General features: G+C 39.4%; 1 protein-coding gene across 3 annotated transcripts in view; it reads left to right on the top strand.

The window, feature by feature from the left end:
- ATXN7 (ataxin 7) overlaps positions 1–12,039 on the top strand; it is a 78,460-nt gene that overhangs the window by 38,681 nt on the left and 27,740 nt on the right. For all 3 annotated transcript variants that reach the window (XM_082768510.1, XM_082768508.1, XM_082768509.1), the window contains one exon: positions 6,546–6,650. In XM_082768510.1, the coding sequence (XP_082624636.1) occupies positions 6,546–6,650 (105 nt within the window). The remainder of the gene's footprint in view (positions 1–6,545; positions 6,651–12,039) is intronic.

Here is a 12,039-nt window from a genome sequence, read left to right as displayed (position 1 = left end):
TTATTTTGGTTTAAATCTTGCATAATTGGTCACCAGGCACTCTGAATATTATGCAATTTTATTTATTTTGATCATGATATCTCCTTAGGAATACTCTTCCTTCTTATTATCATCATCATCTAGCATAGTACCCAGTTAAAACTACTTTGCCAGTAGTTTAATTTCATTTTAACATTGATAAGTCTACAAAAGCAGATGTGTGTTCGTGAATGATAAGTAGTTGGGTCTGTTTCTCAAAACAGTTTGGAAAAATATTGGTTAGAAAATAATATCGTGGTTGCAGAAAGTTGGATGTGTTTGTGAAAGGTACGTTTTGAGATGCTAACTTAGATGATGTGTGGTTGTTTTATTTTTAACGTTCATATGAGTTAAAATGAGGGGGCTATGTGAATTGTTGGAGCTTTAGTTCAGACAACTTACCATGCAGTTGCTGTTTTTGTGTGGACGAGGCATAGCCTGGGGACAGATCTGCTGTAGTGCTGTTGGAGCAGAAAGCTCAGTGCCCCAGGTTTACATCTCAGATCCTCCTCCCACCTGAAAATTGCCTGTTATTGACAACTGACATCAGCAACAGATCGTGCTGACTCCTGTCGTGCAGATTTCTTGGCAGAATTGTGGCTTTTTGGACTTAGTGTAAGCCGTTAGTCTGATTTTTAACCAAGCGCAGCCCTGTTTGAAATCTGCCCTTGTGCAGCGCAGTCCATTTCATGTGATCCTAAATGCCGCCTTAGTTGCCTTCCTTCTCCCTCCTCATGCCTCTTTCCTCAAATCACAAGCTTTTAAAAAAGGTTGCTTGGGAGTTTTTGTTTGCTTTCAGATATGAAATTGACATTGATGTTCTCCACAACTGGAAAGGGTAAGGCAGGAGAAATATTTTATTGCTTTAATAGGATGAGGCGGTACCTGGGGCAAGTGTTCTGAGCAGATTATGGGAGGTGGCACCACAACTTTTTTCCTTCTAGGTGTCAGCTAGTTTTAAGGTACTGCACCTGTGTCTGAATTGCCCTGCCAAAAGTTATTTTAGTATTATTTTTTCCTCCCCTTTTTGACATTCTTTCAGACGTAAGTGATAGATTGTGTTATCTTAAGTTCTAATAAAAGCATGCCTTTAGAGAAAGAGATTTAAGTCCAGTTAAAAATTATGTTCGTACACATTGTTTTACCTTAGCATGTTCAAGACAAATTCTGTTCTAACAAGAGGAGAAAACACAACAAGTGTGGCGTAAACGTATTCAAGATAGCTTTTGTGTACATTATTTGAACTTCAAAGTTCTGGTCCATGAAGTAATTCAAACAACTCAGATTTGGCAACGTTTCAGAATAATGGGATATATTTGCAGTGTGTGGACATTATAGCTCCAAAACAATTCCCTGATACCTTATTGGAAAGCCTTAGTGGATCAGTGAAAGTTGGGACGTTTACTCAAAGTGGATTTGGATCAGGCCCCAGTAAAAAGAAAAACAAATTCCGTGGCTGGGGAATTGTAAAGATAACGGGGAGTTAAAGCTGTTTTGAGCGTAAAGTTAGTAATCTAGCACAGTGCATTTTAATGGGGTTGCATCTGATATTAACTGGAGTTGATGAAAACACTCTGGAAGTGTAATGGGGTTGGTGCTGTGCTTCAGGCACGTTACGCTGTGCTGCGGAGGTCTCTGTAGTCAAAACTTGTTACTGTCCGCGTTGGGCAGCAGCATGTGAAGTGTTCCTTGTCAAGCATTACTGCACGGGGAGCAGTACATGTGTGTTATGGTAAATCAGACACAGACATTTAAAAGCAATTCTCCTAAGCAGATGTTTGTGCTGGGAATGGATAGGGAAGAACTGAGCATTAGCAGTGGTCTGTCTGGAAAACATTTATGCAGTACTTTTATGTATTGCTGCCACTTTTTTTTTTTTTTTTTTATCATCAAGCTTTCTGTTCTTTTACTATAACTCCGAGAGTTTATCTTTGCCCTTTCGTTTCTGTCCTCAGTAGCTTTTGCTTTCTCTTCCTGTGTTTCACTTTTCACTCTCCTTGTTTTCTTAACTGTGGTGAGCAGACTTCTGCAAAATAGGAAACCTGCCTTCTGGTCCCTGAAAACAGCCAGGATTTGGGCTTCTTTGACTGTCTTTCTGTAGAGGTTGCTGGTTTGGAGATTTTAACCTCACTTTTTTGTGATGTTTTGTCCATGGTAATCCCAGAGCAGATGTTGTCTCACTAAATGCTAGGAGAGGTGCATTGCACAATGATCCCAATCGAAAAAGGGACAACGTTTGTAGGAAATTGGGTAAATTTGAAGGATTAAAAAAAAAACAACTAAACAAAAAAAACTGTGCAGTGGAGCTGTGTTAGTCACTGAATTCCCTGATTCTAGTGACTCAGTAAACGCAAACTGTCGCCCTGTTATCGAACTGCATGTTGCAGTCTGTTTTATTTGTTCTGTTGTCTGTGACGTTAAGTAGTAGAACTGAGAGTACACACACAGGTACTTTTAGTGACGACGAGCATCTGTAGTGTTACAGTCCTGAAGAAGAATGCTGAAAACCCGGTGACATTGCTCGCTGGCTTGTGTGCTTCCACGTGCCGGGGTAGAGGAGGAGATGACAGCTCAGTGTATGAAAGTCTTTCAGAGTAGATATGCTGAGCTCCTTGTTACTTGACGTAGGGTATGTCAGGTTGTCTGTTATTATTGTTTTTCCTTTTTTATCAGAAAATGTGCTGACTGGGCCCTTTCTGTATAAAAAGCATTTCCCTTATTACACAGTCAGCAAATAACGCAGTTGAGATACCTCGGAAGTATCTACGGCACGTGCTTGTATTATTCTTGGGAAAGAGTACAGGAATATATAGTTTAAATATATCTCCTTTTAAAACACTGTAGTTGAGTTACATTTAAATGAATTCAGGAGGTTGCAGTGTCCAGAGGTCTAATGTTATGGAGGTAAATGAAGTCATTTTTCTTTTCAGTGCTAATAGAATTAATGCGACCAGCAGCTCCTGTAACACTACTTGTGTGTTGACACCATATAAATACCATGTTTATGAAAAATAAATTGAAAGGCTGAGGTCTCGCTTTAAGTTTCTCGTTTGACCTTGAAAAACATTCCCAGATGGAGAGAGTTAAATGAGGCCAGCTCTGAAAGAGGAACATATGAATCATGGTTGCTAGGCTCTTCCATCAGAGGCACGGGCTTTACATTTACAGCCAAGTATTTCAAAAAGTAATCTTTCAACCCGGAGGAACAGAGCATCTGAAATGATACTGGTGAAGTACCATAAACTTCATTAGACTTTTAAAATAGCGAATTTGCATGTCGTTAAGTGAAATAGGTATAAAGTACTAGGAGAATATCAGCTGCAAGACTTCTGAACTTGTACGAGGGGCGGGTTGTGGGGGGAGCAGAAACATAAAGCATCCATCTCCAAGTTCTGTTAAACTCTGCTGTATATCTCGAATATTTGCAAGGAATATTTCTTGTCATTCTCCTAGCAATGCCACGTCGGTGTTTGCTGCATTGGAGCGCAGAAACAGAAATAAGACTTCCCTGAACCCTGCTCTTGCTCTGCTTGACTAGAGTGAAGTGAGGCACATTAAAAGCACGGGAGCTTATGTGACTAAGACAAGCTCTGTTGGGCGATGTGGATTCGGGTTGGAGCTCTTTTCTAGTCGTCTTAGCTGGTCTTGGCTGGATAGCAATCTTTAGAGTGTCAAACCCATTGTTAAACTAATCTTTGGATCTCCGGGAGGTGTTCGTGCTCCTTGTTGCCCACTTACCCTTTGGACTGTCTGCGTGCGTCCGTGCAGTGCTCAGCATCGGCAGGTGCCATCCTTACTTAGTAACCCATAGGACTCCATAACAAAAGGATTTCTGGCATCTATCTTAAATGCTTTGATAATAAAAAGCTATAGTTTATTTGCCAGGTAGGAGAAAACAAGGGATTTGCGTTGCCTTTTGGTACTCCCTCACTGGCTGCATTAAATGATGCTCGGTTATCAGTAGTCATGGCGCACTAGGGGGAGGAAGGTCTTTGAAACTGGCTCCTGTGGTCTGGCTGCAGCCTCCTGCCTGACTTCCTTTGGAATCAGTTGTGATTTTGTGTGCGCAGCAAATCCTTTTTTCTGTGTCAACTGGTTTCACTCTTAGAATTTGATCTTTCTTATGAGTTTGTGTATTTAAGCATTCTGGCAGTGGTTTCTATCGCGTGGAGCTTTGATTTTAAAATGCTAAAGAAGTGCTTCTCGGTGTAGGGGGGTGCTTCTAAATGCTTCAGATTTCTTGGGATCCCGAAACTGAAATGGGAAAACACTTTTGTTTACACTGATGTCTGCTAGTTTGCTTCACTGTAAAATTAAAGCTCTGTATTTCCAGCAAATATTCGTAAGAAGGTGCTTGAATAGAGAGAGTGTGACTAATGCCAAGGAGGGCTTTGTCTTGGAAGATGCACAGCAGTAGGAAATCCTTCTCTTGGGTTAGAGGTTTTATTCCCCCAGCCTTGCGTTCTGTACAAGCTGGTGTAGAGGCCGAGTTCAGTGTTGTCTGAAAAGGCTTGGTTAAGGGAGCAGGTTACAGGGCGTGGATTTACAGTTCGTTAGATATTATACAGTAGTAGCCTGTCTGTGTGCTATTACCAATGTAAATAGCAAGCAGTGTACACTGTTATTGTCCCATTCATCACAGCGTATTAGGAGTCAGATGGAAGTGACCGTGGAGTATTTGTGGAAACTTTCATGCAGGCGTACCCAAAGAACTCCTGAATGCAGTATTAACCAAAGGCAGTTAGGTTTATACACACATATTTTCCTTAACCAGCTTAATGTTAAATCACAGAAAGTAGACATTGAAAAACAGAACTTTGCTGTTTCTATCTCATTTTCTCCTGGGGGCTGCTTACAGGGTTTTGCCTAGTTAGCAGTAAGATAGGTGTGCCTGAGGTCTTGAACCATTTCTCTCTGCAAAAATACCATACAAATGAAAAAACAATGGAAGACTCAGTACTCAATGAAGTGCAAATCAGTTTATAACTTTTTTTTAATGTAACCACAATTGCTTGAGAAGTGCCTGTGATTTAGATAAGCATAGCTGTCATCTGTCACAGCCACTTAAGATGTCCATGGTCATTGTATTTGGGCCCAAATGCAAAATCTGGTTGCAGCTGTTACTACAGGTATGGTATTTAATTGTAATAGAGCGCTAATAAGGTTCTTGGAAAACCTGGGAGACCTCTTTATTTTTTTTAAAGAGAAGTAATTACTTTTTCTTTTTCTTTTTCTTTTTTTTTTTGAGGAAAATGCTTATCACAAAGGGAGCCCTTAGTTCTGGAAGCTGTTCAGTGTGGATGCATTCTTTTGTCTGCGAGAAACAAAGTGGAGTCAGGGGGGCTCTGCAGGGATGACAGCATTGTGCTGCCATTGTTTACCTTGGGTTGTGTCACATTCATTCTTAAAATGTGTCCTACTCCAGTTATTTAACAATTACTCTTTCATTCATGAACAAAGGTATTTTTCTTATCAAATGTAGCATGTTGCTAAAAATGCACGTAGACAAATTAATAACTTTAAAACAAAACTCTGGGGTCAGCTGTAGCACACAGGTGCATAAATTTAACTTTCTTAATTTCTAACTTACTGTTAACTTATAAATTGATTGCTGAGTATTCGTAGAAGAAAATAAGTTTTATTACATTGGTCTTAATTAAATAGTGCTGTAGATCTTAGCCATGCTCTTTGGCAATAATGAATTTATACACTATTATGTGTGCAGTTTCCTGTTTTTGGTCTTCTAGTGAATAATATTTAGTTGTATTAATGCAATAGACCTTTAAGTTTTATAGTAAATGTTGTACATAATGCCTCGGTAATCTATGAATGCAGTTTTAAATGTTAAACTGTACTCTAAACAAACTGTATTCTTAAAAACAACATTGCAGAAACTTCTTTTTATTAGTAAAAGTCCGCAAGTATGTGTGTTATCTCCAAAATTCACACATGCTCTGACATACTGTTATCTCTCTATTTCTCTCTCATATAGCTGTTACACAGATCTCTGGCAGCAGATGGCTGGACTATAATGCACTGTTAAACAAATAAAACCATTAGGCATGTAATACTGCCTGGTAAATGACTGTTCATCTAAAATGGTTAAAAAATAAATAAATAGAAAATAAACTTCATTTTAGAACTCATTTAATGAAATTGGAATAAAATCCAAACCCGTTTCAGCACACATAAAGCATCCCCTCTTATGTTGTGTCTGTCATTTAAAGTCAGTCTTTTATTCCGTTCTTACATCTGGTATAAAATAATAAGTCCTAAATCAGATTTCTAATAAATGTTTTCTACAAATAATCGCTTATTTTACATTTATCTTTGTAGGAAGATTTTTGCTTTTGTAATACTCCAGCACAAAATTATCCATTGCATTATATGCTTTTTTCTCATTTTCAAATTTTAAACAAATGTATTAAAATTATGATTCAACACTAGTGTCATGGCTCTGTAATTAAACTGTTCTTCAATAATTGTAAGCAGCTGAGAGATATGCCATTTTGTCTTTTTGTTTTTAGATATGCCAATATTTGGTCTTTGCCCGGCTCATGATGATTTCTATTTGGTGATGTGTAACCACTGTAATCAGGTCGTAAAACCACAGGCATTTCAATCACATTATGGTAAGTGCTTAACTATTTTTAATAATTAAGGGTGAGGTTAAATCAGGATTAAGCCTGGCAATTTTTTTTTAAATTGATGGTACATGGATCATTACATTATAAATAATGTCAAAGAACATAACCTGTGTTTAATCATTTTATATACATTGTAATGCAGTTACGTGAAGATCTTGTTCCTTTTTAATTTTTTAATGTCTTGAAACACTGCAAGCCTGCAGTTCAATTTTGAAATGGCATATATAGTGTATTTCACAGATGGTTTGTGTAGTGTGCTTGTGTCTGAGTGTGTCATTTCTCCATGTCAATTTACACTGATTATTTTTACACGAGGTTCTGTTGCAGTGTGAACTTAGCTAAAAGCTAAGCTTACAAATTCTGCCCTATAACATAATACGTTTCCAAAGGAGCAGTAAGCTTATTTATTTATTTTCAGAAGTATCAATCTGTATTTGTTTTAATGGTCAGATGGTTTTGTATATAAACTGTGCTAGGAAGCTCTCATGTTGGTTGGTGCTAGCCAATGTTTACAGAGGACTGACAAAACGTGAAGTATTATGCAAGTTCAAGTGTTCTCTCACTTCCTACAGAATGTAACCGGGGGAGGTAGGCAGTTCTTCTTTTCCATACACCTCTCAAGCCTAGTAGAAATTAATATCACACATTTTCGTGTCAATATTTGAATAGGAGGTTCTTGGTGTTCAGCTTTTTGTTTCTGGAGAAATCGAGGAGATGTATTGGCACTTGGTTAGGAAACAAAAGATAGACAAATATTCTTCTGAACTACTCCCTCCTCCCTCTGTGTGTGTCTGTTTGTGCGAGTTCCCTTTTTTCCAAGCTTGTCTTGCTGCTTAAAAGAATAGAAGATGCTGGATATGGGTGGGAAGCCTCTCCCAGAGCTCAGAGCAAGGCATAACTTTTCTTGCATCTTAAATACTCCAGCCCTTTGGCAAGAGATGTACTTGCTCCTGCTGCTTCCTAGAGACTGGGAAAGAGTCTTCCTGTGCTGTGCAGAGGGTGCGCTGCTTATTCCTTTCCACCTCTCCTTGGTTTTTGTGTTACGATGCCATGTGGATTATGTCCCTAGCCTTGCTGCTGGATTTCTGCAGTCATGTTGCACAGAGTGACTCGGAGAAGAATCCGATAGGTGTTGTGATACAATTCTTACTGGTTTGCTTGTCATCTATCGATGGCAGTAGTAATAAAATAAAATATAAAAAAAAAATAATAATAATAATAAAAACTTGTCTCCAGGGCTGCAGGGAGCCAGGAGAACAGAAGGCAGCATGCTTTGCTAACTCTGGGTGCTCTAAGCCTTTGTATCAGCTGAGAGTAAGTCCAGTCCTTGCCAGTGTGATTCCTCACCTGTCACTGAGTATCAGTTTGGGATGTCCAATAAGTCCTTCTAAAATATCATATTAAATTGATTCTGACAGTTAAAAATAAATGTATGGGGGAGGACTGGACGGTACCCAGTTCTGAGTGCTGGCATATTGAGTCTTCCGTCTCAAGGTCAGGAGTACAGGGCTGGCGCAGGTTGGTACTGATGGAGAGCTGCTGGCATCTGCAGACTCTTTGGGCTGACTTTCTGAAATGAGTTGATCTCCAACCACCCATCTTTGTAAGGGGGTATCCATGCTCTAGGAGCCAGTATTGCAGCTGCAGGCATGACAACCTTGTGGGCAGATTGAAGAAAGAGTTCAAGAACTGAACAGGCACAGCATCGCTCCTTGGCCATGGCTGGATGCTGTAATGCTGCTTGTATCAGTGGTAAACACGTTACAAGAGGTTTACTTTATTCTAATTCAAACCCTTCTGTAAGCAATACTTGCAATTTGAAAGGAACAGAGTGAAGAGGAAATTACAAAGTGAAGGTGTAGAAAACATTTCTAAAAGATTAAAGAAGAAGTACTAATGTGATGTTCCTATTCTGTATCACATTGTAGGAGCACGATCTCTAAGTAGTAAGGTTTCTCAAATGTAAACCTATTAATGGCAGATTGATACTTGGAAGTGTAGAAGGAAGGGATGGAAATGACAAGGTTATTCTTAGTATTTCTTAAGCCCATTCTGAACAATGAAGACGCTAAACAAGTGCTGCAGCTTGCAGAGGAAATGGGAGGAGCCAATCTGATGAGAAAAACAGGCTTGGGTGGGGTGTAAATTATTAAAAGACCTTAGTTTGCCAAACTAATAGCCTTAAAAAGGTAAGAGGGCTGACTTTGATTTTGTATAGAGCTATCAATCTTGTCTCCTTTTTTATCAGTCTTCACATTCTCGAAACACGCTTGGACCTCGTTTTACCAGACCGAATGTGAAAGCTGGTAATAGGAGAGGTGATTGATTACCTCAGCAGTGGAGTCTTTTGCTCAGTATACCGAATTACTCAGGAGTTAGGAAATTACTCAAGTGCTCAAAACATAACAGTTCTCCTAAAAGAAATAGTACAATATCATGATACCAAGAGGGGGAAAAGAAAAATTGGATTCACCAGAGTCTGTTTTCCCTGAGTGAGGTCTTCGTCTGTGGCTTTATTTCAGAGATTTAAAAAGGAGCGATTTCTTTTAGCGTGTTCTCAAAAATTACAGTGCATCACTGAAGCTGTACCTTTCTGTAATGTTCTCAGTCTTCAGAAGTTATTTTAAATTGTTACCAGAGAAATGGTAATCTCTTAAAATATTCTACAGTTTGCAGTGGTATGTGTTGCTTGTACTTGGTGTTCTTTAAAATCTGTCACATGGGTTTTTCTGAATTAGAATATTCTCTGTTAAAATGTCACTTATGTCAAAGGAATGGTAAACAAACTATTAACTAAGCCTAATGAGCTAATTAATTTCTTCCAAAGCATATTTGTGATAAACTGCTTAGGTAGGCTGAAAGTGCATTGCAGGACATTTGATAGTTCGCTTTTTTTCTAGAGAATGTGCAGTCAGAAATAGTTTAAATGTATTTATCAGAATATTTTACCTGTTCAGTAAAATACTTTACTGATACAAGTCACATATATTTGTATAAAACACGCTTTTATATTTCATGTTTTTTAATGCAGCTAGAAGAGATACTAATTTAAAATTAAATTTCGCTTGAGGCAATCGAAGTAGATGTTTGGAGTATGAATTGCCATTTTAACAACTTATTCTGTACTATGGATTTATGCTATCATTGATTTGTGAAATTGTGTGGTGTTTGGTATGCACAACACCGTGTGTAGTGGTCAAAACCTGTCAGCAGTTTTTAAAAGCAATCTGATCCAAAGAATTATCTGAAGTCCACTTTTGATATTCCTTCGATATGGATGGGCCATTATTAAATGTAATTGCCTACATGGTAAACAGCCTGTTTTTAAGTACATAGAGCTAGATTTCTCCTGGTCTGTGTACAACAGCTGCCTGCCAGCATGCTCAAATTGCTTTCCCCTCTTGCTGTAGGGCGGTAGCAGGGCAGGGGAGCCAGCCGAGGAGGGGCTGGCCGGCTTTTCAGAACAAATCATCACTCTGTCAGACCTCAGCTGCTTCATCCGCGGGACTGAACAGATGATTTCAGGACTTTACTGCCAGTATTCTTGCTGCTGCTTTTTGAATGGCTGCATTTTTGTGGTATCAGCATCTTCCTTGGATGAGTCAAGATCAATCAAAGGTGGAGGACTGACAAAGCTATAACCTGCAGGCTTTCCGTCCTATGGGCGAAGCACCTGATATCTCTTATCCTGCTGACCTCTTCTGAAAAAACACAGTGTTTTTCTCCAGTTGCACTTGTCAGGCTGGGTGCCAGCCTCTCCACCTTCCATGCAGCATATTCTCTCCTTCTGTATTTAAATTGGGTGTGTTTCTGGAGTGCATGCACAGTTTCCACTCGTCCTGTGTTAATTCTTACAGTAAACATGACTTTGCTGTCTGTCAAATTGCTCACCCTCATACTTGTCTGGAATACCTCCTTGGCAGCTAGCAGGATATGTCTGTGGTAGGACCAAATGTGTTCCTTTTGTTTCTTCTCTCTTTTTCCCATTAAAAGCCATTCTCTTTATGTAGATGGTTGCTGTATTACAGCAAAATGTTGCTCTTTGTGGAAGCCATTGCTACAGCTATTTCAGGTAGCTCATGGAAACCCTGAAGCGACATGTTTTTGGGGCCGTATGACCTTTCACTGGTATTTCAGCCGTTCCACGGGTTTATCGTGTCTCCCTGTGGTTATCAGCTTCTCGTCTGGAAACAGCTGCTTCTCTTCACCATCCGTGCTGGTTTGTGGCTCAGAGGAGCGAGGAGATAGCTCGCTGGTGTGGATGGAGCATCAGTTTAGAGATACAGGTTTCCTTCCCTCTGATTTTTCCTTTTATTTCTTCCTTCTTCTGCAGAGTTTCTTGGTTCACTTGTGCTTTGGCTTCTGTAAACATGAAGTGGGGTTATAACTTCCCAGCAATCTGTAGGAAAACATAAGGAAGGCTACCTGTGAAACATAAGCTGATAGCGCTTGTGAGTCATGCGGTGATTGTGGAAACCATTAATTCAGCGAGCACTGGAAAGAGACCATTACAGTGTGTCAGGTTGTTGAGTCATTAAAGAGCTATGCCCAATGTTTTGATTAACTTTCATAGGTTTGGCATGCAGTAACAAAGGTGAGCACCTACCTGAGCATTGCTTTCTGCTGCTCTGTGAGCCAAGGGGAAACTCCTAAGCATTGGAGTTTCTGCTCAGGGCACATTTAAACTTGAAGGAGTAATGACATGGATTTGCACACCTGAGCTGTCTAGGAGGTGGTGGGACTGCAATAGAGAAGATCAGCACCCAGTTTTTATTCTCAGCCTGGAGAGAGGAACAGGGCAGATCCTGGCAGCAGGGACAGACGTTCACATGCTTGGATCCAGAAAATCACTGTAAAGTCTCACACAAATCTTTCATCTGTGTGTACCTCTGGTTGTATAACCGTATTCCTTCCTCCCTCGACCAGTTCTCACACCCACCCTTAGTTAGCAGGCTTACTGATATGGCTTGTCATAAGTAGTGGTGGTTTTTTTATTTTGTTTTGTTTTTGGGGGTGGTGGTGAGGGGAGTGTTAAGTGCTTGCATTCAGAGGGTGATAGTTGTTGTGATATTAATTGGGATAAGTGATCCGTTTACTATCCCTGATAATTGTCTGTTGTTTTTCAGATGTTATATCACAACTAATTTAAGTATTAAAGGCTCTGCAGCATAATGCACTTGGTTTCTTTTGACACAGTGTGAATTGAATATAAATTTGTCCTACCCTTTTTTTGTTATCTCAAATTTGGCAGCAGCTAATTGTTCTGGAAATCTGACATGAGTATTTAATAATTTATTTTTTTTTGAAGTTCTGCAGATGCTGCATGTTTAGAAAAGTATAGAGAGACTATCTAGCAAGTACTACAATCAAAGAT

Source organism: Aythya marila, assembly GCF_965140915.1.
Source record: "Aythya marila genome assembly, chromosome: 10".
NCBI lineage: Eukaryota > Metazoa > Chordata > Aves > Anseriformes > Anatidae > Aythya > Aythya marila.
This window is presented reverse-complemented; position numbering and strand designations above follow the sequence as displayed.